The sequence below is a fragment of the Eubalaena glacialis genome, chromosome 2 (assembly GCF_028564815.1).
Source record: "Eubalaena glacialis isolate mEubGla1 chromosome 2, mEubGla1.1.hap2.+ XY, whole genome shotgun sequence".
Taxonomy (NCBI): Eukaryota; Metazoa; Chordata; class Mammalia; order Artiodactyla; family Balaenidae; genus Eubalaena; species Eubalaena glacialis.
The window spans coordinates 117,791,556-117,817,386 of record NC_083717.1 but is presented as its reverse complement, the minus strand read 5'-3'; the positions used below and the strand labels follow the sequence as shown (position 1 = coordinate 117,817,386).

At 50.4% G+C, this 25,831-nt stretch overlaps 1 protein-coding gene and 2 pseudogenes across 1 annotated transcript; 2 read left to right on the top strand and 1 right to left on the bottom strand.

Moving 5' to 3' along the window:
* The first annotated feature begins 1,738 nt into the window (after positions 1-1,738).
* LOC133084667 (basic salivary proline-rich protein 1-like) lies at positions 1,739-3,157 on the top strand. The gene is made up of 4 exons (XM_061181458.1): positions 1,739-1,839; positions 2,053-2,183; positions 2,301-2,604; positions 2,701-3,157. The coding sequence occupies exons 1-4, from the start codon at positions 1,739-1,741 to the stop codon at positions 3,155-3,157; spliced, it is 993 nt and encodes a 330-aa protein (XP_061037441.1).
* A 480-nt stretch (positions 3,158-3,637) lies between these two features.
* Positions 3,638-6,984, bottom strand: LOC133084666 (thimet oligopeptidase-like; annotated as a pseudogene).
* Positions 6,985-10,532: 3,548 nt separating this feature from the next.
* LOC133084665 (serine/arginine-rich splicing factor 3-like) lies at positions 10,533-11,505 on the top strand (annotated as a pseudogene).
* The last annotated feature ends 14,326 nt before the right edge of the window (positions 11,506-25,831 follow it).

Genomic DNA, 25,831 nt, shown 5'->3' with positions numbered 1-25,831 from the left:
GACCTCCAATATAGAAAATGTCAGTCTCTAGCACTGTCCCATGTGACTTGAGGGGCAAACCTAGATAATACCAGATGGTCACACGCTCTCTATTTCATTCCTGCCACAGGATTAGCTGTGTAAGTCGGGAAGTCTGTGGGTTTACAGGTGGGTAGTAAATGCCCTGTTACCTGCTAAAGATGAGTATCCGTGGTTTGCTCTAAGGCAGGGTTTCTCAACCAAGGCATTGACTTTTGGGACCAGATAAACCTTTGCTGTGGTGTGTGAGTCCTGTGCATCGTAGAGTGTTTAGCAAGGTCCCGACCTCTACTCACTAGGTGCCCGTAACATTCCCCCTCTCTCCTCCCAGTTGTGACAACCAAAATCACCTTCAGACTTTCCCAGATGTCCCCTGGGGGGGCACAGTTGCACTCAGTGAGAAGCAATGGACTCAAGGCTACCCATATCTTTGAGGTAGACTTGACGTCCTGTTGTAAAAGACATACTCATTCTCCTGTTTTTATTTTGGAAATTAGATGCCACTGTTGATGATCCTTATTCAGATGTCTGTAATTAAGCTTAGTCAGACTACCCACTCACAGGTGGGACACTGAGACAGAGGGAAACAGCTTGTCCAAGTCACATGGGCACATCCCTTGCCTCCTAAGAAAACGTGTCACAAGTGAAAGCAAGCTGGCTCTTGTAATATTGACAAGTCTTTTTTTTTTAAGCAAATGTGCCAGTTTTAGAGTTGTTCTTTGCCCTCTAACCTTTTGGAGGGCTTCCATAGCCTTCAAGCTTCTAAAGAAACGAACTGGGGCACTCTTTCCCAAGCAGGAAGCAGTTTCACTGGCATTGTGTGAGAGGCCTTGGGGACTTGGAGGATGAACACTTGTCGAAACAGGGTTTATCTCGATATGCTAGAGTAAGGCTCGGTGCACCACACCGGTGTTATCAGGTGGTGTTGGTCAAATAAGTAGTACTACAGAGAGAATCTTACTTTAGTCAGTTTCAAGTTTTGAGGTCTCAGTATGTTTTTTAAAACAGGTATTAAATACATGCATTTGGTAAAACAGTACAAAAGGCTGTTTGGTACCTAGCAGCCAAAGAAAAACAATGTGGCTATTCCGTGCTGAGCTATGCTGTGAGCATTATCAAATAGATACTGGATTCTGAGGCCTTTGTTCAGGAACAAAAAAGAATATAAAATATCTCATTACCACAACTAAGGAGCTGGCCTGTGGCAGCAAAGACCCGGCACAATTAACTAACTAACTAACTAACTAACTAACTAACTAACTGACTGTTTTTTAAAAACTCATTAATAGGTATTTAATATGATTTTTAAAAATTTATTTATTTATTTAATTTATTTATTTTTGGCTGCGTTGGGTCTTCCTTGCTGCGTGTGTGCTTTCTCCAGTTGCGGTGAGCGGGGGCTACTCTTCGTTGCGGTGCGTGGGCTTCTCATTGCGGTGGCTTCTCTTGTTGCGGAGCACGGGCTCTAGGCGCGCGGGCTTCAGTAGTTGGGGCACGAGGACTCAGTAGTTGTGGCTTTTGGGCTCTAGAGCGCAGGCTCAGTAGTTGTGGCGCACGGGCTTCATTGCTCCGCGGCGTGTGGGAACTTCCCGGACCAGGGCTTGAACCCTTGTCCCCTGCATTGGCAGGCGGATTCTTAACCACTGCGCCAGCAGGGAAGCCCAGGCTCCAACCTTCTTAAAAATGTGTTCCTTCCACCTTCATGGAGCAGGCGTAGGGGATGGGGAGGAGTGAGAAGCCGATTGGCAGGGGTCCGGTCGCAACCCCGGAAGGGGACGGGGGAGGATCTAAGAGGTGGCAGCGGGCCACAGTTGACCCCCAGTGACAGCTAACAGCTGCACTGTTGCCCCTTCCTGCCCCAGGACCTGAGCTCAGGTCCCGGGGCGGCTGGAGAAACGCACTGTTTTTGGTGAGATGCTCTTAGTTACTGTGTGGAGCTGCTCCGGCTGCCCCGGCGACCACACCCCTGCAGGGCCCTGTGCCCGTCCTCCCTGCCCCCTGCCCCCTGCCCCCTGCCCCCTGCCCCCTGCCCAGGGCTCGGAGAACAGCAGTCTCTGTGGGGCAACCTGCTTCCAAGTCCTTCAGTGACCACGGAGGACTGGGAACGGGCTGGGCTGCCGGGGAGCCGGGGCATCCAACACCTGAGCTCAGCCCTGGGGGCTCACGTGAGGGCAGGGGCTGGGGGGAGCGGGTGGTGAGCGGAGGGGCCTCCAGCCGGCGTCAGCCTGGGCCCTGGACCCGGTGAAAGGCCTCACCCTCTCAGTCCTGACCTGCCGCTCAAGAACCCTGTGGCCCACCAGCCCGAGGCCTGTGTCGCCCGCCACGGACTGCCCGGCACACAGCTGGGGTGCCAACGCCACACCTGGATTTTGCACGGGGACCATCTGGGGGCTCGGTGCACAGGAAGACGAGCAGCCCCCAGGCCCCGACGTGCCCCTTCCATAGCCATCGAGAGGTGCCTGATGGAAGGCCGGCTGTGCTCCTTTTCAAGCCCCAGGGAATTCACACGAACAGCCCTCCCGGCCACGGGGTGCCTGCCCACCGGCTCTGGGCCTGCGACCAGCCCAGAACACAGAAGGCACCGAAGTGGGTGCAGGGAGCTGAACCGGGGCTGCAGAAGGGCAGACACCACAGCCTGGTCCACAACCGACTGGCCTAGGGCGGGTGAGAACGGGCGGGCAGGCTGAGGGGAGGACAGAGCGTGGCACGGCCTGCCCGCCTGGGCCACGGGGAGGAGGTCGGGGCGCCGCCCGCGCCCTCGCTCCGCTGCCTGGCGTCCTTTGTGGGGGCGAAGGGCCGGAGGCAGGGCTCCCGAGGAGCTCAAAGGCCAGGGAAGGACGCACGGGACGGTCCAGAGCCACCCTACCGCTCCAGTGGTGCAGCACCCTCTCTGAATTCCTACTGCCACCAAAACACATCCCTAAGGCCTTTGGGAAGAATCGCTAGGACCCAGGAAGGCAGCCCCTTGCTGTGGTCCAGACTTCGGCAGCTGCCGATGACCAGAGGGAGCCAGCCGGCCGGCCGTGAGCAGGAGGACGGGACACGGGGACAGGGACAGCCACAGCCGGGCTTCCCGCAGCTGTGCCCACCGCCAGAACGAGCTCCAGCCAATGACAGCCCCCGAGATGCCAAACAGTGACGGGCAAGAGGCCGGCAGGAAACTGACACCCCCTCACTGGAGAGCCTGCCCGGCCGGGGTGCGGGGCACCATCCCCGTCTGACCTCACCCCACAGCTCAGCCGTCTCCCAGTGACCCAGACGCGTCACCACGGCCCCAGGGCTGATCCCCGACCAAGGTCAGAACTCCCCCCAGTGTGACGGCCCCCATGCCACTCCTGTGGTGGAAGGGACGGCAGGCAGAGACCAGGAGTAGAGTCTTTTTATTAACGGCTGCGTTTTCAAAGAACCGTTTTGTTACCAGGAAAGCTCCCCAGGAAGGGATTGCATTAGTGCAACAAGGGGGAGCCTTGATGCCAGGCTCTCCAGACACTTGCAGGTGGAGACTTTTGGCCTAGGCCGGCCACCGGGAATCAGGGGCTGGGAGGACACGCGGCCCCTCCCCCGCCCCGACAGGGCTCTAAGGCACCCGGCCCCCCTGGGTGGGCAAAACCCCGTGCCTTCAGCAGGCCGGCGGCTTGCAGCCCTCAACCTGCAGCCCTTTGCTCAGGAGGAAGGCGTCCTGCGTGGGGTCACAACCCAGGAAGAGCTTCACCATGCCCTTGGCATCCTCGGAGCCCCCTGGCCTCAGAATGCAGCTTCTGTAGTCCATGGCAACCTGAGGAGAGGGGGCGGGGCTGCAGGAGGGTGGAGCACCCCCTTCACTGAGGGTGTGGGTGTGGCCACCTCTGCTGTGACTCAACAAAGGGCAGGGGAGCAGGGGGTCCAGGGCAGGGCCCTCAGAGCCTGGCAGGCCCAGGCGGGCGGCACAAGCATCTAGGCCCAGGCCAAGGACCTCCGTGTTGGTCTGCATGGCAGGCCGGCCTCTCACCTTGCCACTCAGGACGCCCTCCCGCTTGAAACGTGTGTGGAACGTGTCCGCGGAGTACACCTCGCTGCACAGGTAGCCATAGGACTGGGCGTCGTAGCTTCCTGCCAGGTGGCCGAAGGTCGCAAGCAGGTGGGTCCCTGGGACACACGCGGAGAGGCTCCTGCCCGGCCCCCTGGCCGCTCCGTGCCCCTTCCCCAGAGCGGGGGGCCTCAAAGCAGCCCTGTCCGAGTCCCCTGCCACTAGAGGGAGTATTGGCCCAACACTTCTAGAAAACGGGGACCTTGCGGGCAACTCAGTGGAGGGACACAAATAAATTTTTGCCGACTTTCTGCTGAAGCTCACGAGGGTTCACCCCTAAGCCTCTTACAAGGTCAGCTGCCCGAGGCTCCGAGGGATGAGTCAGGGCTCACCCTCCAGCACGGGGAGAGCGCGGGTTCCAGCGCTCACGAGGGAGTGAACTGCGTCTCCGCACTGACACGCACGGGCAAAGCTCGTCGACGCGTTCCGTCCGGGGTATGAAGCCCTCTCCTGCCTCTTCCAGGCTCTCCAGAAAGCACGTGCAGATACGCCCACCCCACCCTCGGACTCCGCGGGCCACAGCTGAAGGAACCAGCCGAGGAACCGAGGCAGGAAGAGGCCAGAGGTCAGCGGGCCTCGGCCAGAGCCCGTCAGTCGGTCCCCCTTCACACACCACCAGAGGATCCTCTTGACCTGGGCAGTAGCCGCCAACCGACCGCTAAGGTGGGCCCGGCGCGCACTTGGCTACCTGGCGTGGCTGGGACCCCGAGGATCTCCTGGCAGAGGCGGGCATTCTCCTGGGCCGGGTCCACGGGCGTCTGCGTGTGCAGGGCCTGGTCCACCTTGGCCAGGACGATCTGGCGCAGGTTGAAGAGGCCTGGAGGGCGGGAGGAAGGAGACGGGGGGCTGGCACTGTGTGCAGGCCGCGCTTTCCAGCCGGGCGGTCCGGGAGCCCCTTTCCTTTCCCTCGGCCCGACCGCACCGGGGTTGGCCAGCTGGGACTTGATGAGTTGGCCAGCAGCTCCTGGGGACGGCGCTGCCCGTGCCCCACCGAGACTGGCAGCAACACCAGGGCTTCACAGGGCGCGGTGCTCCCGGCCCCAGAGCCTTCCCTCTGGTTCTCGTCACCGGCTGTCACCAGAGTCGCAGGCAACGTGCCTTTCTTGTCGTTTGTCTTTTTTCCGGCCCTCAGCCACGCAAAGGTGTGAAGCCCTGACACTCGCTGCCACGTGGATGCACCCTGAGAACACGATGCTCAGCGAGAGAAGTCAGGCACAGAAGGGCACACAGGGTGTGACCCCACTGAGGGGAAACGTCCAGAACAGGTAGATCCACAGAGTCAGAGTGGGTTCCTGGTTGTCAGGGGCAGGGGAGGGGAGGGAATGATAACTAAGGGCGTGAGGGACATTTTTGGGGTGAGGGAAATGTTCCAAAGCAGGGCAGTAGTGACGACTGCACAGCTCAGTAAAGTGTCCCCACGCGCTCCGGTGCAGCCTGTGAGAGCATCGCTCTCAGGACGAAGGGCTGACCGCAGGAAGACTGAACGAGCACTGGGTCCTGGGCCCAGACGCTCAGCTGCGGAACCCCCCCGTGGGGAAGTCACTGGGACTTGCTGAGCCTCCACCGAGACTGGCAGCAGCCCCAGGGCCTCACAGGGCGCGGCGCTCCCGGCCCCAGAGCCTACCCTCTGGTTCTCATCACCGCCTGTCACCAGACTTGCATGCAACATTCCTTTCTTTTCTTTTGTCTTTTTAAAGGCAACTCTTGAATACATGTATTTAACATGCAGGGAACCAGTCCTGACTCCTTGATCTGCGGCTTCCAGCCTCCAGAGTCTTGAGGACATCCACTTCCGTTGTTTTCGCGCCCAGTGCGTGGGGTTTGATGCTGGAAACTGACACCGAGGGCGTCACCACGTGCGGGGTGACATCAGCGGAAGAATCCCGTGGCGAGGGCCTGCCTGAGGACCACGGGAGAGCCCGGGCCCTCCCCGCCCCCTGCCTGCAGCCCCGCGCCCGCACCCACCTGGGAGCGGAGCTGGTGCATCGCTTGCCAGAACTCATGGAAGTAGGTCTCCAGCTCATGCTGCAACAGGGAGGGCGGGTTGGGCGTAGGCTTGGTGAAGTTGGCCACCATGGCCGCGATGGCCATCTGTCGCCTCCCATCCTGCTGCAGGCAGCCCGGCTGCAGGCCAAAGCAGGCCATGTGCCCGGACTTCCCTTCCCTGGGGAGGGACGCGGGTGAGGTGAAGCCCCGCTTCCACAGAGGAGCCCCGGCTCACAGCCGACAGGTTCCCCCATGCATGCACCGAGGGTCGAGGTCCAGGTAGAACTTGCCGATGGATGACCTTGCCCGCGGCCGCGTCCCGGACCGTGTAGAGCCTCACATGTTCGTGACACATGTTGGCGCCCTCCTCCAGGTCGAAGGTCAGCCCCAGCAGCTCCTGGGAGATGCCCAGCCGCCCGCGCGTGACCACCCGCATGGGGAAGGACTCATTGAGCAGGTACTGGTCCACGTGGTAGCGCGTCTCCTCCCCCTGGTTCATGTAGTAGCGCAGGTCCTAGACATTGATGGGCCCGTCAAAGTGCAGGCCCCGCCTCTGGCACTCGGCCTTCTTTCGCTCCAGGATCACGGCCGCTCCTGCTCCCCAAGGGGCTTCAGCTTCTGGGCCAGCTCATCTGCGGGCGGAGGGGAGAGGCTCGGCTATGTCCCTGGGGCAGCCTCCCAGCCGCCACCCACCCCACGCCCCTCGAGGCAGAATGAAGGGTTGGGGAAGGCGACCCCCAAGGGCTGACACAGTGGGGTCTCAGGCAGCACCACGTCCAGTCAAGGTCCACCTGACCCCTGTCCCCCCTGGGACTCGGGGAGGCGGGGTTACCTAGGAAAGTGGCCACCACCTGGCTGGTCTTGGCCATGCTCATCTCCAGCACGGAGTCGGCACGCATGCTGAACCCCAGCAGGCGGGACTTCTGAGCCTGCAGCCTTACCAGCTCCCCGAGGATCGCGCAGTGCTCCTGGAACCCAGAGACGGCCAGCGCTGGGGACTGTGGGCCACGCCCTCGCCACGGGCCCCGGGCCAGGTCTCTGCGGGCGGGCAGGGCTCTCGGGCCACTGGCGGGCACAGCCAATCCCCCTCCGTCCTCCTCCTGGCCCGGATTTCTAGACACTTTGGTGCTGTCCTAACACGTGGTCTTTATGAACACAGGTCCTTTTGGAACCAGAAAGGGCGTGAACCGTGATGAGCTCTAAGGCCAAGGGCAGGAAGAAATGTGACCAGGCTCTCCAGGAGCCACCCAGGGGCCTCCCCGGGCTCAACAATACAAACTCGGCTGCCGTGCAGACAGCAGCTCATCCCCACGGTGCCCGAACACCCAGCCCCTGGACGGCGAGACGCCTGTTGCTGCAGGTGGCCCGGGGCTGGCTGGTGAGGCCCGGCCCCAGGCGTACGCCACCTTCTCTGGGGCCACCTCTCCCGCTCTGCGGTGGGGTTCTCCTGGGAGCCCCCAGTCACCACAGGACCAACGTGGCCTGTCTGCAGCCCAAGAAGGTGGGGACACAGGACTGTCCCCCGTGCCCCCCACATCACCCGCGAGGCCGAGCAAGCAGCAGTGGTGTCTGCGGGGAAGATGAAGGGCTCATGCACAGCCCCCATCTACTGAAGATGCTGAACGGGAGAAGCACAGACTGCAGCCACACGCGGTATGGACCAAACGCAAGTGTCCTTGCAGGAACCGATGTCTGAATGTCAAGGCCGTACCCGGGCCACAGTGAGAAGGCCCAGACCCCACGCAAGGCACAGAGAGGGGATGGGGGGAATATGTGCGAATCTGAGCTCATCGGGCATCACCCCAGAAGGAGAGGGAGAGGGAGAGAGCCAGAAGGAGATACGGAGGGAGAGGGAGAGAGAGGGAGGTACAGACGTCTCTCCCTTCCCTGGGGGTTCTCTAGTGCAGCCAAGGCTGAAAACCACTGCATTTTGGGAGATGGGTCCTCGTGGAAAAGTTAAATAGTAGCTCATGGCATTATCGACACATATTAAAAAGGCCCCAAATCTTGGGGAGTCAGGGAGGGGAGCTGGCGGCTGCCTCGTAAACGAGGAGAGATTGGGCGTCAGAGGAGGTGCCTGTGCAGCCCGCCGCCGCCGCCGCCCAGGGCCCCGCAGACTTCATCTCCCAGCTGTGGTCCCGGGCTGGAAGGCAGCGGGGAGGTCAAGCCGTCCAAGCATCAACGTTGACTTCAGGGCTGATCTAAAAGGCGCCTGGTGTTTGTTGAAGCAGAAAAAAGAGAAAGCAGTGGGGAGAGGATGGGAGGGGGAGGGAGCCCCCATCAGCGCTTCTCCCTGTCTCCCTCTCTGTCTCCCTCTCTCCCTCTACCTCCCTGCCTCTCACTCTCCCTCCATCTCTCCCTCTGCCTCTCTCCCTCCCTCTCGCCCTGTCCTGTCCCTCTCTCCCTCCCTCCCTCCATCCCTGTCTCTTTTTCCCTGTCCCTTTCTCCCTCTCCCTATTTCCCTCTCCGTCTATCCATCCCCCCTCCCTCTCCCCGTTTCCCTCTCCCTCTCTGCCTCCCTCTTTCCCTGTCCCTGTTTCCCTGCTCCGCTCTCCCTCTCCGTCTTTTCCTCTTTTCCTCTCCCTCTCTCCCTGTCCCCCTTTCCCTGTTCCGCTCTTCCTCTTCCTCTACCTCTTTCCCTCTCCCTCTCTCCCTCTCTCCCTCTCTCCCTCTCTCCCTCTCTCCCTCCTCTCTCCCTCTCTCCCTCTCGTGCTCCCTCTCCCTCTCCCTCCACCTCCTTCCCTCTCTGGAGAGGGAAGGAGGTGGAGGGAGAGGGAGAGGGAGCAGGAGAGGGATGGGGGAGAGGGAGAGAGAGGGGGGAGAGGGAGAGAGGAATAGAGGGAGGGAGGGAAAGACAAAGACGTCTCTCCCTCCCTCCCTCTATCCCTCTCTCCCTCCCTCTATCCCTCTCCCTCGCTCCCTCTCCTCCCTCTCCCTCTCCATCCAAGTCTCCCTCTCCCTCCGTCTCTCCATCTCCCTCACTCCCTCCCAGAGACAGAGAGAAGGAGGAAGAGGCAGAGACAAGGGAGAGGGAGAGAGGGAGAGGGAGAGACAGAGGGAGGGAGAGGGAGAGAGGAAGGGAAAGGGCGAGGGAGGGAGAGGGAAGGAGGGCGAGACGTCTCTCCCTCTCCCTCCCCCTCCCTCTCTCTCTCTCCCTCCCTTCCTCTCCCTCTCCTAGAGGGAGAGGGAGGGAGAGGGAGAGACGGAGGGAGAGGAGAGGGAGGGAGCGAAGGAGAGGCGGAGTCGGAGAAGGAGGTAGGGGGAGAGAGGGTGCCTGCTTCCCTCTCTGTCTCCCTCCCTCCCTTCCTCCATCTCCGTGTCCCTCTCTCCCCCCTCTCCCTCTCCCTCTGTCTCTCCCTCTCTGGGAGGGAGAGAGGGAGAGGGAGAACGAGGGAGAGTGAGAAGGAGGGAAAGTGATAGAGGGAGGGAGAGGGAGAGAGGGTGAGGGAGAGGGAGAGAAGGAGGAGAGAGGGAGAGGGAGAGAGGAAGAGACATCTCTCCCTCTCCCTCTCTCCCCCCTCCCTCTCCCTCTCCCTCTCTCCCTCTCCTTTGTCTCTGCCTCTCCCTCCGTCTCGTCTCTCCCTTTCTGGGAGGGAGTGAGGGAGATGGAGAGACGGAGGGAGAGGGAGGAGAGGGAGGGAGGGAGAGGGAGAGTGAGGAGAGGGAGGGAGGGAGAGGGAGAGAGGGAGGGAGAGAGGGATAGAGGGAGGGAGGGAGGAAGAGATGTCTTTCCCTCCCTCCCTCTATCCCTCTCTCCCTCTCCCCCCTTTATCTCCCTCTCCCCCTCCCCCTCCCTCTCCTGCTCTCTCTCCCTCTCCCTCCACCTCCTTCCCTCTCCAGAGAGGGAAGGAGGTGGAGGGAGAGGGAGAGAGGGAGGGAGAGGGAAAGAGGTAGAGGCACAGCGGAACAGGGAAACAAGGACAGGGAAACAGGCACAGGGAGAGACGGAGGGAGAGAGGGGCAGGGAGAGAGGGAGAGGGAGAGAGGAGAGGGAAGAGGGAGAGGAAAGAGGGAGAGGAAAGAGGAAGAGGAAAGAGGCAGAGGAAAGAGGCAGAGGGACAGAGGGAGAGGGAAGGGAGAGGAAAGAGGTAGGGGAAAGAGGCAGAGGAGAGAGGAAGAGGGAGAGGAAGAGGGAGAGGAAGAGGGAAGAGGGAGAGAGGGAGAGGAAAGAGAGAGGGAGAGGGAGAGAGGGAGGGAGAGAGAAAGAGACAGATGGAGAGAGAGAGAGGGAGAGGGAAAGAGGTAGAGGGAGAGCGGAACAGGGAAAGAGGGACAGGGAGAGAGGGAGGGAGAGAGGGAGGAGAGGAAGCAGGGAGAAAAGAGAGAAAGAACACACCATCTACATTTCTGTCAAATGACACCGGGGATCCTTACACAACCAGGAGAAAATGACACAGGGAGGCTCTTTCTCAGCTGGAACTGGAAGTGCAGAGGGGGCCAAACACCACCAGGCTGGCCACACATGTCCAGCCGCCGCTCCAGCCCCGTCAGCCTTGAGTCCGGTCACCAGGGCTCTGAGTGTCTGCTCCAGGGAGCTGGGGTTCACCCTCTCACCGGGGAGGCCGGGCCAAGACAGCAGGGCCCCGGGCTGGACACATAGGGGAAAAAGCATCCCCACAGGACAGCTTGTGCGAGCAGATTCAGCTGCCAGATTCTAGAGGCCCGGGACCACCCTGTGGCCGGTGAAACCCAGGAGCCACGAGGGTCTTGCATCGTGATTCCTGTCCGTTGGACTGTAAAGTTTATGTAGGGAATCTTGGAAACAGTGGTAACAAGGCTGAATTGGAACGAGCTTTAGGCTATTATGGACCACTCTGCAGTGTGTGGGTTGCTAAAAACCCTCCCGGCTTCGCTCTTGTTGAATGTGAAGATCCCCGAGATGCAGCCGATGCTGTCCGAGAACTAGATGGGAGAACACTATGTGGCTGCCGAGTAAGAGTGGACCTGTCGAATGGGGAAAAGGGAAGTCGAAATCGTGACCGCCTCCTTGTTGGGGTCGTCGCCCTCGAGATGATTATCGGAGGAGGAGTCCTCCACCTCCCACACGTCTCCAAGATGGAGAGCCTTCTCCGTCAGCCAGAGCAGGTCCCTTTCTAGATACAGGAGAAGAGAGAGATCCCTGTCCCAGGAGAGAAATCACAAGCCGTCCCGATCTTTCTCTAGGTCTCCTAGCCGATCTAGGTCAAATGAAAGGAAATAGAAGACCACTTTGCAAGAGGAGTGGTGTACAGGCAATAACTTCATTTGACAGGAGTATGTACAGAAAATTCAAGTTTTGTTTGAGACTTCCGAAGCTTGGTGCACTTTTTAAATGTTTTAGTTGTTCACATTTGTTTGTCTCTTGGGACAGTGACCCATAAAGGTGTCATTCTCTATGGTTTGAAATGGGTCCTATGAGGCATGTAATATGAAGAATTGTTACCTTACAATGTTCCCTTAAGCAAAATTGAATTTGCTTTGAATTTTTGGTCTTGCCTAGACTGATAATAAAACTCTAACTCCTGCCCACCTAAAGTGTGATGCTTACTATTATGGAAACAACACTGGCAAACATTGAAAAGACTTTCTGTAGCTGGGATATGGTATGCAGCTGTAGTTAAGCAAGCAGTCTTTAAAAGGTGCTGTGAACACAAGCCAGCAGGTAAAAATGAAAGCCGCACCCTTCCCCTAGATTAGAGGTTTAAAAATTCCACTAGTCTTCACACCGGACAAGAGGTTGTCCAGGGAGTTTAGAATCTAAGAAGTTTCAAGGAAGTTAGTTTACCTTTGAGTGAGGTCATAAGTCCCCTCTGTGATTGCTGTACATGAATACATAGCTCTTTGTAATCTTTTTTGGAAATTTGAGATTATCAAGATATCAATGTCCTGCCAGATTAAGAGTATATTGTAGAGCTGAACTTTGAGTTACTGTGCAATTTTTTTTTTCATGCTGTCATTTGTAATGTGTTTTGTGAGAATCCTTGGGATTAAAGTTTTGGTTGCAAAAGAAAAAAAGAAAAGAATCCGCCTGCCAATGCAGGGGACACAGGTTCAAGCCCTGGTCCGGGAAGATCCCAGGTGCCGCAGATCAACTAAGCCCGTGGGCCACAACTACTGAGCCTGCGCTCTAGATCCTGGGAGCCAGAACTACTGAGCCCCCGTGCCACAACTACAGAAGCCCGCACGCAACGAAGACCCAACACAGCAAAAAAAAAAAAAAAAAAGACGATACTGGCCAGGTGATCAAGGGTAAAATCGTTTGTCATAAGTCCCGTTGATGGTGTGTATCCTTGATGTGACCTGAGGAGAATGGCATTTTTATCTCTGTCTGGATCTTCCGCCCCAAACCCCATAACTCCAGACCAACCATAAGAAAACATCAGAAAACAAACAGACAGACAAATTGAGGGACAAAATACCTGACCAGTCCTCCTCAAAACTTTCAAGGTATCAAAACCCAGGGACGTCTGAAAAATGTCACAGCCCAGAGGAGACTGGCACAGAAAAAGGATGTTAGGGGAAAACTAGGGAAATTCTAATGAAGTGTGGACTTTAGTTAATAACAATGTATCCATCTTGGTTCCTTAGTTGGATAAACATGTCATACTAACGTACTAACGTGTTGGAAATAGGGGTACTGGGTCAGGGTCCATGGCACTCTACACTCTGTACAGATATTTGCAACTTTTTTGTAACTCTAAGCTATTCTAAAATTAAACGAGTACTGAACAGAGATAAGAATGTTATTTCCGGACTTCCCTGGTGGCGCAGTGGTTAAGAATCCGCCTGCCAATGCAGGGGACACGGGTTCGAGCCCTGATCCGGGAAGATTCCACATGCCGCGGAGCAACTAAGCCCGTGAGCCACGACTACTGAGCCTGTGCTCTAGAGCCCGCGAGCCGCAACTACTAAGCCCGCGTGCCACAACTACTGCAGCCCGCGCGCCTAGAGCCCGTGCTCCACAACGAGAAGCCACGACAATGAGAAGCCCACGCACTACAACGAAGAGTAGCCCCCGCTCGCCACAACTAGAGAAAGCCCGCGTGCAGCAACGAAGACCCAACACAGCCATAAAATTAATTAATTAATTTAAGAAAAAAATGTTATTTCCCTGATTTGAACATGCCTGAGTTTCTTTTCATGGTCACATTTTTGCTGTCTGGATGTGTCTTGGAATCAGTAGCAAAGGAGAGTTGCCAGCCCCTGGGAAGATGTGGGTGGTTTGCAGGTGGCTTGCTCTGGAGCTGAAGACCATGGTGGGAAGTCTGCAGCCTCGGGCTGCACTTAGAACCATGGGAGGGGATGGGCCAGCTTAGTTAGGGATGGAACCTATAAATAAACCTTTTTTCTTTTCCATTATGGCTTATCACAGGATATTGAATATAGTTCCCTGTGCTAGACAGTAGGATGTTGTAGTTTATCCATCCTATATTTAATAGTTTGCATCTGCTAACCCCAAACTCCCAGTCCAACCCTCCCTCACTGTTTCTCCCCCTTGGCAACCACAAGTCTGTTCTCTATGTCTGTGAGTCTGTTTTTGTTTCGTAGACGAGTTCATTTGTGTCGTATTTTAGATTTCACATATAAGTGAGATCATATGATATTTGTCTTTCTCTTCTGACTTACTTCACTTAGTATGATAATCTCTAGGTCCATCCACGTTGCTGCAAATAGCATTATTTCATTCTTTTTATGGCTGAATAATATTCCATTGTATATATGTACCACATCTTCTTTATCCATTCATCCATCAGTGGACATTTAGGTAGCTTCCATGTCTTGGCTATTGTAAATAGTGCTGCAATGAACATTGGGGTGCATGTATCTTTTCTTTCTTCTTTCTCTCTCTCTCTCTCTTTCTTTCTCTCTCTCTTTCTCTCTTTTTTCTTTCCTTCTTCTTTTATTGTCACACGGCATGTGAGATCTTAGTTCCCTGACCAGAGATGGAACCCATGCCCCCTGCACTGGAAGCACGGAGTCTTAACCACTGGACCACCAGGGAAATCCCAGGGGTGTATGTATAGTTTTGAATTAGAGTTTTCTCCGGATCTATGCCCAGGAGTGGAATTGCGGGACCCTATGGCAGCTGTATCTGTTCCTGCACGTCTCACATCAACCACCTGCACTCCAATCCTTGCTCTCAACGTCATCGTCGGGGAACCCAACCTGCGACAGGGACCTTGACAAGAAGAAATGGCTCAGGGAAAAGCTACCTGCACAGGGAGGAGATAGAGGCCATCGCCCCTGGGGTGCGGCGGGGAGAGTGGGCACAGATTTGTCGTTTCACCCCCGATACTCACCTCAGCCCTCCTGGCTGCCCCACTCTAGGTCACCTTGGGATACAGAGGTGACCCGGTTAGAGTCCCTGCCTGTGCAGGAATCTGGGGGCACCAGCGGGTCTGAATCATATTAGTGCAGGGTCTCCCCCGCGGCACTGGGGTTATTCGGGGCGGGTCATCCTCTGCTGAGGGCCCCTCCTGGGCACTGTGTGGGGTTTAGCAGCATCCCTGGCCGCACCCATTTGATTCCAGGGGCCCCTCCCCCCCAGTTGTGACAACCACAGATTTCCCCCACACATCACGGAAGAACTGGGTGAGGCGGGGGCAGGATGGCCCTGGGCGAGGACAGCTGTGTTGAAGCAACCAGCCTGGCCCAGGGCAAGGTCTGCCCCAATCCCGTCAGCGCCTGCATTTAGAACTGCCCCTTTCCTCTCCCACCTCCCCTGCCCTGCAGTGGTCTCCGAGACATCATCCCCATGTAATAAATCACACCTTCTCAGTTTACTGTTTGCTGCCCTCGCTAGAACGTGAGCTCTTTGAGGACAGGGATGCTGTTATGTCCCCAGCACCTAGAAGAGTGTCTGCTGTGTAGTAGATGCTTCATAAATACTTGCTGAATAAAGGAGTTGAATAAAGGGATGAGTGGATGAATGAATGAAGGTTACAATGGAAGGAGGGGGGAGATTCCCTTTCTGGCTCTCGGGGGTTGGGAGATCAAGTGAAAGATCCGTCCTAAATAGGCTGACCAGCCTTCTGGGCTTCCCCGGGACTGAAGGTTTCCCCAGAGTTCCAGCGCTCAAACCTGAGCGGTCCTGGGCAAACTGGGGGCGGGTGTTGGTCACCCTATCTAAACACGGTAACAATTCCAGCTGCAATAGCAATGGCCAATGACCTCTACGGTCTTATTGACCATGCACAGTTCTTTCCCTGGCAGGGAAGGGTGGGCCGGGATTGGAATTCTGGTGATCCAGGGCGGGTGAGGGCACACCCCGGGCTTGTGTAGGGGAGTCCAGGAAGGTTCTGGAGGAAGTGACAGTGACACAGGGGGGAGGGAGGAGTCTAAGGAAGAATGTCCCACATGACAACGTGTGCCAATGGCCCTGGGCCCAAGGTCACACCTGACCAGGGCTTGCTTTTTTTTTTTTTTTCTAATTTACTTTTTCCCACATGGATATGCAATTGTCTTAATGCCATTTATTGAAAACTCCTTACTTTCCCCACTTTCTGTCATATCAAGTTCTCATATATCTGTTTCTGGACCTTTATTCTATACCATAGAGCTATACGTCCCATCCTTGCACCACTAGGGCTGTTTCATCACTATAACTTTATTTTTTATTCATTTATTTTTTTTGGCCCTGCCGTGCGGCATGTGGGATCTTATTTCCCTGACCAGGGATCGAACCCGCGCCCCCTGCAGTGGAAGCTCGGAGTCTTAATCAGTGGACCTCTAGGGAAGTCCCCAGGGCTTGCTTTGACATCCATCGAATGGTGGCAGGTGGGCACGGGGAGCAGCTGTCTGTGAGCCATCCTGTGTAGAAATGCAGGGTGGAGGGGAGGACAGATGGAGCTGGAGGGGAAGAAGCAGAGGAGGGAGGGAGGGAGGGAGGGAGGGAGGGCGGGCGAGAGACAGACAGAGCATGAAAGCTGAAAATAGCTCCTAGTGCGGGGAGCCTTGGAGCCAGAGCCTGGGAGCCAGGGTGACTGGCTCTCCTCCCTGGTGTGTGTGTGTTTGGGGGTGGGGGTGGCTCTGGGCTTCTCAGGCTGGGAATGGGGTGCACAGAGCAGGGACAGAGCAGGGGCCCTTCTCTCTGGGATCTCATGGGCCATCCTCAGCTCACAAAGCTGAGCCACTCCTGGCCCTACGAGTGAGGGGCTTATCCTCCCTGTCCCCTGGATCATACCCCCTCACACACAACTTCCCCGTGTATGTTCCCAGCAACCAAGAGAATCTGTTTTTAAAAGATTTGGGGGAGGGGGTAAACATACAAACAAGAGCAGAATGGATACTTTTTCAGAATGTGATTGACTCTGTGTAAGCCCACCCCCAGGGTAACCACAGTCCTGACCTCTAACACCCTTGACGAGTCAGCCTTGGTCTGGGCTTGCGGACCCACGGAAGCTTCCTCATCCCCTCCTTCAGATCCCGTCTCTCCCTTGGCGTCTTTGTGAGAAGCACCCGGGGAAGTGGGACTGCTAGGCTGTACTGCTGCTAGAACTCCACCTGGGCTCCACCAGGCTCCAGCCCCCCGCCCTGTGCACCTCTCTGACCCTGAGGCACCTCAACTGGTAGGAGCCGCATCACCTTCCCTCCTGGGACTTGTGACACTTAAGGGAGACACCGAAAGGACAAGCCTTTGGCTCCCTGGCTGGCAAAGAGCAGGTACTCAATTGTCATAAGTGTCCGTATCAGTGAGGGTTCTCCAGACAAACAGAATCCATAGGGTGTGTGTGTGTATATACACACACACGTACATATGTACACGCATACAAAAATAGACAGCTGTGTACATATGCAGTATGCATACACACATATACACATACAGTATATACAATACACACATACATATATACACACATATAAAATGCATAGTTTGTATATATACAGTATGTATACACACATATACACATAATATATACAATACACACATGCATATACACTATACATACACACATATAAAATGCATAGTTTGTATATATACAGTATGTACACATACGTATAGCATATGCAATATACACACCTAGGTACATATATATCATACATATATACACACATACAAAGATATTTAGGTGTGTATATAGACAGTATACATACATACACATATAATATATGCAATACATACACGTACATACATACAGACACACATATACACCTACATATAAAAGCATATAGCATAAAAATATATATGTACTGTATATATAAATTCATCGTATATATACATACATATATCATATGTATAAGATATATACACATACATATATACAATGTATACACACACATACACACCTATATGTAAATATGCGCATGTACATACACATATAAATACATACGCAAGTGTGTATACAATAGTATATACATATATACATATAATACTTAGAAACATATACAGGTATACAACATATATACACACCTATATATAAATATACACTGTATACATACATACAGTGTACATATACTGTATATATACACACCCATATATCAATATATGGGTGTGTGTATATATACAGCATGTTCACATTTATAATATGTATACTATATCTATACACACAAATATATAGGCTTGTATGTATACTGTATATAGTACTTACACATATACTACAAACGCACGCACATATAAATATGTGTATACGTATATATAATATTAATAGGCTTGTATACATATTAATATATGTACACATATACAAATTAATAGGCTTGTATATATTCAGTATTTTTACATATATAGTTTTGTTTAAGGAGTTGACTCATGTGACCGTGAGGCAGGCAAGTCAGGGCAGGACTCTGGGCTGGAGACACAGGGAAGAGCTGATGTCCCAAGGCCATTGGAGGAACAGTTCCCTCTTTCTACGGAACCTCATTTTTCTCTCCAGTCCTTCAAATGATGGACGAGGCCCACCCACGCCGCGGCATTGACAATCTCCTTTACACAAAGTGGACCAATTTCAGTGTTCATCTCTTCTGGAAAATACCTTCCTGGCCACATCTGGAATAATGTTTGTGGTTGCCGGGGCCCCACGCAGTGCGCACATGAGATTAACCATTCCCGTGGCGATGATGACACTTTATTTTCTCCCTTGACCATTGTCACTACTATTCCAATTAAAATGGCAGCGCCATGAGGGTAGGGCATTTCCTTTTTTGCCAGTACTGAGCGTCCAGGGTCTGGTGCCTAGCATAGGCTAAATACACGGCATTTTTGTGAACAGAAGCCGGGATTCCGGCTGTCATATTTAATGAGGAATTACAGTCCTATTATTCGGTGAGGGGGGGGGGGTCACGGTACGTCAAGGGCGGGAGTCGAACCCGCCACCCCAGGCCCCGAGGGGTCTCCCCGGGTCCCCACTTCGGGCCGGTGGGGGTGGCCGGGGGCAGCCGAAGACGCGCGTGCGTGGGAGTCCACGGGGTGGGCGGCGCGCGCGCCGCGAGTGGGTGGTTCAGCCCGGCCCCGGCTCCTTGTGCTCGCCTCACGCCGGCCCGAGTTGGCGGCAGCGCTGGAGGTCACGGGCCTGTGACCACAAAGAGGGAGCCGGGGGCAGGACGGGAGCGCGGCTGCGGCGGCTGAGGCCCAGGCCAGGCCCCCTCCCCTCAGCCGCCCGCCCGCCCGCCTGCCCCGCCCCCGCCGGCGGCGCCCCGCCCTTCCCCCAACCGCCAGACTAGCCTGGTGCGGGGGCCGCGCGCGAAGACATGGGGGAGAAGTTGGAGCTGAGGCTGGAGTCGCCCGTGGGGGCCGAGCCCGCCGTCTACCCGTGGCCGCTGCCGGTCTACGTGAGTGCCGCCCGTCCCCTCTTCCCGGACCCACGCCCCTCTTCCCCCACGGCGCGCGCTGAGCCCACCGAGAAACGGAGCGACTCGAGTCGCCAGACCCTCTTTGGAGCCCCCCTTCCCGCCCCGCCGTGGTTCTCCGCGGCCGTTTCCAGCCCCCGCGCGCAGGGGGGGCAGAGGGGAGCCGGGGCCGGCCGGGGACGCAGACTCGGCCGCGGGGACCCCGCGCTTCCGAGGGGCGCCCGAGCCGGTCTGCCGTTGGCTCTGTAGGGCTGGGGACCCCGGTCCCCCCGGGCCTGGACTGCCGGCGGGCTTGCCCTTCCGTACTTTACGATCTGACACGTCGGGTTTCTTTTTCCTGACCAGCTTTACCAGGCTTTACCTGACTAGCTTTACCAGCGTCCCCTGATAATGTGTTAGGTATTCAAGTTTTAGGGCCCGGTCCCAGCCCTGTGGAATCAGCAACTCTGGTGGGGCTCAGTGATCTCTGTAATAACAGGCCCTCCAGATGATTTTTATTCACCTTAAAGTTTGAAAATATCTGCATTGTCAGCTGGCCAAAGCGTCCACCAGCAGGTGAAGGGGAGGGGCGCCTGGAAAAGATAGGGACTAGCCAAGGCAAGTACAAAAGCATTTGCCGTGGTAGTAATGGAGAATGCCTTTTCTCCACTGGTTGGCACAGACTAGTATCTGGGAGCAGTGGCAGGGTTATTTAGGATGCTTTACATTTCAATGTAGAGTGACCGCTGTCCTGGTTTGCCAGGGACTTCCCCTGTGTGAGCACTTAAAATCTCATCCTGGCAAACCCCTTAGCCTTGGGTTTGAAAAACTTAGGGAATAACATGAAATTTAGGGGAAACATGATCTAGGTTTTGGGCAAGTCACAAGTGCTAATTAAAGCTAAGCAAGTATGGACAACATCTAGCCTTCTTTACCCCTTTGCGGGGAGGTAAATCTTGATTGGGTGAAAGGACTTATTGTTAAGAGATCTTTGTAGAAACATCCCCTTCTGCTTAGTCCGCTGGTTCTCAGGTCTGGCTAGACATTGGCATCGTCTGAGGAGATTTAAAATGATTTTATTGGTCTAGGATGACCAGCCGTCGGTGTGAGGGTTTTTAAAAAGTGCTTCAGATGATTCTAATGTGCAGCCAAATTTAGGTGCCACTGCTTAAGCTTTTGAACCGCTGCTACATATTTTCACCTCATCTTCCTATGAGAATATCCAACTGTAGTTGAGGTTTGTTTTTTTTCTTTTTCTTTTTTTAACTGTCTTATTATAAGATTTACTGTCTTAAATAAGATTGAATGTACAGAAAATCCTGCTAGTGCATCTGGTATAGCTGGATACCCAGAATAATATCGTTAAGGTGTGTACCATTTAAGTATTGTGACTGGCCTTTTTAAAATTAACATATGCATTAAATTAGTATTGATAGTATAGATCTCTTTCGAAGTTGTCATGTTGGGGAGCTATACCTCTAATCTGCTGCCATTGCTAAATATCTGGACACCTCTTATTAGGAATTGCTTTTAAAAATCTTTAGGGATTAAAACCAAGATTGCTGTATTATTTGTACTGGGACCACAAAAACCTCACAAAGTTCCCCCGCTGTACCTTCTACCCCCATCTCTAACCCTTGGCAGCTTCTAATCTGTTCTCCATCTCCACAGTTTTGTTATTTTAAGAATAATATGTAAACATAATCATGAATTACTTAATCTTTGGAGATTGGCTTTTTAAAATTTTTCTCTCGGCATCATTCCCTTGAAGTTCGTTTCAATTTTTGCATATATTAATAATTTGTTCCTTTTTGTTGCTCGGTAGTATTCTATCATAAGATTTTATCACAATTTGTTTCAGCATTCACCCATTGAAAGACATTTGGGTAGTTGCCAGTTTTTGGCTATTAGAAATAAAACTGCTATGAACATTTATGTGTAAGTTTCTGTGGGAACTTCATTAAGTTTTTGTTTCTTTTGGGTAAATGCTCAAGAGTACAATTACTGCATTGTAGGGTGAATCTACTTTTAGGATTAAAAGAGACTGTCAAGCTGTTTCTCAGAGTGGCTAAACCATTTTATTTTCCCACCAGTGATGTGATATAATTTTTCTACATACTCGCCAGCATTTGATGTTGTCACTATACTTTAATTTTAGTTATTCTCTGGTATCTCATTATGGTCTTAATTTGCATTTCCCTAATGGCTAACGATGTTGAACATCTTTTCATGTGCTTCTTTGCCATGTGTATATTCTCTTCCATGAAATGTCTGTTCCTGTCTTCTGCCTGTTTTCTAGTTGGATTTTTTTAAGTTGTTTGGAGAGTTTTTTGTATATTATAGATACAAGTCATTTGTCTCATATGGGATTTTCAAATATGTTTTCCCACTGTGTAATTTGAGTTTTCATCCACTTAAAAGGATCTTCTATGAAGCATTTTTAACTCATTTTGATGTGATCCAATTTATCAGTTTTTGCTTTTATTGATCATACTTTCGGTGTCAAGTCTAAGAATTATTCACCTAGTTCTAGATGCCAAAGATTTTCTCCTATTTTTTTTTCTAAAAATGTCCTGCTTTAAGTTTAAGATTATGATCCACTTTGATTTAATTTTTGTGTAAGGTGTGTAAGGTTTAGGTTAAGGTTCATTTGTTGTTTGTTTGTTTTTGTCGAGGGATGTCCAACTGTTTCAGTACCATTTTTTGAAAAGTCTATTCTTCCTTGATAGCTTTTGCACTGCTGTCAGAAACAAGTTAAATGTATTTATGTCAGTCTGTTTCTGGGTTCTCTGTTCCATTCCATTGATCTATGTATCTACCCTCCGTCATTACTGCAAAATCTTGAAATTGGGTAGATTAATTCCTCCCATTTTAATCTTCCTTTACGAATTGTTTTAGCTATTCTTCAGTCTCTTCTTACCATATAAATCTTAGAATAAGCTTGTCTATATCCACAAAAACCTTGAGGGCATTTTAAGAGTAATTGTGTTAAGCCTCTTAACTTGGGGAGAATTGACATCTTTATTATGTTGTGTTTTCTAATCCATGAACAAGGTATGTCTCCCTATTTGTTTGGGACTTTTAAAATTTTCTTCATCAGCATTTTGTAATTTTCAGTATAGAGGTCCTATAAATGTCTTATTGGGCTTATATTTAAGTATTTATTTAGGTCAGGTGTAAATGGCATCACATATTTTTAATTTAAGCTTCTACACATTTGTTATTAATACATAATTTGATAAAATTGTGTTGATCTTGTACTCTAAAACATTTACAAACTAATATTATTTCTGAAGCCTTTTGTGGATTCCTTGGTATTTTCTCCATTTAGATTATCATCTCATCTTCAGATATAGACAGTTTTACTTTTCCTTATTCAATATAATAGGATATATTACTATTCAACATTCAGTAGGATATATTCCTTCCTATTCAACATAGTAGGAATAGTCCTTTTATCTTTTAAATAAACTTTTTAAAAGTTTAACTTTTAAATTTATGTATTTATTTATTTTTGCTTTATTTTCTTACTAGAACCTCCAGTAATATATTTAATAAAAGTGGTGAGAGCAGATATCGGTGCCTTGTTTCTGATCTTACAGAGAAAGCATTCAGTCTTTCACAGTTAAATATAATGTCGGTATAGGTTGTTTGTAGATCATCTTTATGAGTTTCAGTATGTTCCTTTTCTATTCCTAGTTTGCTTGGAGTTTTTTTTCTTCTTTTTTAAAAATCATGAATGGGATTGGATTTTGTCAAATGCTTTCTCTGCATTAATGGATAGGACCACATGACTTTTCCCCCTTAATCTATTGGATATGGTGGATTACATTGTTTGATTTTCAAATATTTAACCAACTTTGCATAACTGGAATAAATACCACTTGGTCATGGTATATTATTCTTTTTATATATTTCTGGATTTAACTTGCTAATATTTGGCTGAGGATTTTTACAGCCAATTTCATAAAAAATATTGGTCTGTAGTTTTCTTCTTTCTGTACTATCCCTGTCTGGTTTTGGTATCAAGGTAATACTGGCTTCATAAAATTAATTAGGAACTGTTCCCTCTACTTCTATTTCTTATCAAGTCATGTAAAATTGGTGTTAATTCTTTAAGTCTTGGGTAAAAGTGAAACATCTAAGCCTGAATATTTCTTTTGGGAGTTTTTAAATGAAAAATCAGTGTTTCTAATGGTTACAGGGAAATTGACATTATCTATTTCATCTTGGCTGAGTTTTGGTAGTTTTGGGTGTAGAAGCATTGGTCCATTTCATCTACATTTTTGAACTTATAGTGTAGACTTGTTCATAATAACTTGTCCCTTATTAACCTGCAGGATATGTCATGGTATCCCTGGTTGCATTTCTGATATCTGTGATTTGTGCCATCTTTCTTTTTATCTTTATCGGTCTTGCTACATCTTTATTGATTAGATTGTTTATTTCAAAGAACCAGCCTTTTGTTTCATTGATTTCCCCCCCCCCTATTTTCCTGTTTTCAGTTTCATGGATTTTTGTTTCATCTTTATTATTTCCTTCTTTCTGCTTGTTTAGTGTTTTTTCCTCTTCCGTTTTTACTATTTTAATATAGAAAATTAGATTATTGCTTTGAAATATTTTCTTTCCCAATTTAGTGCTATAAACTTCCCTTTCAGCATTGCTTTCACTTCATTCCACAAACTTGGATCTGTTATATCTCCATTTTCTTTTATTCTATGCATTTAAAATTTTTTCCTTGACTTTTTACCCATGAGTTATTTGGAATTGTGATGTTTAGTTTTCATGTGATTGAAGATTTTCCTGTTGTCTTTCTGTTATTGATTTCTAGTCTGATTCCATTATGGCTAGAGAACATACTCTCTATGATTTTAATTCTTTTAAATCTGCTAATTTTTTTTATCACCCAGTGTATGGTATATGAGTGAATGTTCCATGGACACTTGAATACGTATTCTGCTTTTATTGAGTGTGTTCTTTAAATGTCAGTTATATCCTGTTGATTGATGATGTTTTCAGTTCTTCCATATCCTTGCTGATTTTTCTCTCTGGTCGTTGTATGAATTGCTGTGTTGAAGTCTCAAATAATAATTGTGGATTTAAAATTTTCTCCTTTTACCTTTTTCAGTGTTTGCTTCATGTGTTTTGAAGTTCTGTTGTTTGGTGCACACACATTTAGTATCACTAGGTCATCTAGGTGGATTATTCCTGTTATCTTTATGTAATGACCCTCTTTGCCCCTAATAATTTCCTTTGCTCTGAAATCTACTTTATCTGATATTAACATAGCCATTCCTGCTTTTTCTGATTAATGTTCATATAATATATCTTTTTCATCCTTTTATTTTGAACTCCCTGTATCATGATGTTTAAAGTAAGCTTCTTATAGACAGTATATAGTTGGATCATGCTTGTGATTTTTTCGTCTACTCTTTCAATCTCTGTCTTTGACTTGGTTATTTAGATCATTTACAGTTAATGTAATTATTGCTATGTTAAAGATTAGGTCTACCATTTTATTTTTTGTTTTGTCTTTTACCTTAGTTTCTCAATCCTGTGTTTCTCTTATTTTGCCTTCTTGTGGGTTACTTAAACATTTTTTAATAAGTCCATTTTAATCTAATTTATTTATAATCATTTGTGTATACTGTTTGTATAGTTTTCTTAGCGGTTGCTTTTGGCATTACACTATACATATGTAACTTATCATAGCCTACTGGAATCAGTGTTTTATTACTTCAAGTGAAGTTTCGAAATTTTACTTCCATTTAGGTCTCTTAATATTCCCCAGTTTTAAAGTATGATTTTCTATAGTGTTTCCTTTATATACATTGAGAACCACATCAGATGGTGTCATAATTTTTGCTTTGACCATCATATAGAATTTAAGAAACTCATGAGGCTAATGATAGTCTCTTATATTTAGCCCATTTGTTTTCACCCATTCCATTGTTCCCCTTTTCTTTCTGAAGTTCCCAGTCTTCTGTTATTGTTTTTTTAATGTTTTCATAACAGTAGGTGATATCTGGGCTTTCCGGTGCCATTGGATATGAGTTTCAGGAAACACTGAGCCTGGCTCACTTAATGCTACTGAGTTGGAGGGTTTGTATATGTTGGGCCTGTTGGCACAGCAGATGCTAGCAGATTAGACTAATGTTGATGGGACTAGTGCCACAGGAGGATGCATTCCCATTCAGGCTATGCTGCTGCTACAGTAGATCAAATCCCCCTCTACCCCAAGTGTGGGGCAGTGACCTGCTGCTGTCACTGCTTCTTTATTAGGCTGCTTTTGCCTCAGGTGTGTGGTGGGATCCCTTGGAAGCTGCTGCTGCTGTCAATCACAAGGTTAAATTCATTTTAGAAATACTTAAATATAAATATATAGCCTGGCTCTTGTAGGACCTCTGTATTTGTTTTTTATTGCTTTCATACTAATTACCACAAATTTAGTGACTCAAAACAACGTAAATTTATTACCTTACAAGTCTGACATTGGTCTCAATTGAGTAAAGTAAAAGTGTTGGCAGGATCGACAGATGAATGGATAAAGCTGTGGCACATATATACAATGGAATATTACTCAGCCATAAAAAGAAATGAAATTGAGTTATTTGTAGTGAGGTGGATGGACCTAGAGACTGTCATACAGAGTGAAGTAAATCAGAAAGAGAAAAACAAATACCATATGCTAACACATATATATGGAATCTAAAAAAAAAAAAAGAAAAAAAAATGGTCAGAAGAACCTAGGGGCAAGACAGGAATAAAGATGCAGACCTACTAGAGAATGGACTTGAGGATACGGGGAGGGGGAAGGGTAAGCTGGGACAAAGTGAGAGAGTGGCATGGACATACATACATACATACACTACCAAACGTAAAACAGATAGCTAGTGGGAAGCAGCCGCATAGCGCAGGGAGATCAGCTCAGTGCTTTGTCACCACCTAGAGGGGTGGGATAGGGAGGGTGAGAGGGAGGGAGACGCAAGAGGGAAGAGATATGGGGACATATGTATATGT

What these genes read in the sequence shown, in the direction of transcription:
- LOC133084667 (XM_061181458.1), top strand. Translation starts at nt 1,739, where the DNA reads ATGGGGAGGAGTGAGAAGCCGATTGGCAGGGGTCCGGTCGCAACCCCG. An exon ending in CGGGCCACAGTTGACCCCCA is followed by an intron (nt 1,840 to 2,052) that starts GTGACAGCTAAC and finishes CCCCCTGCCCAG; the next exon opens with GGCTCGGAGAACAGCAGTCT. An exon ending in GCTCAGCCCTGGGGGCTCAC is followed by an intron (nt 2,184 to 2,300) that starts GTGAGGGCAGGG and finishes CTGCCGCTCAAG; the next exon opens with AACCCTGTGGCCCACCAGCC.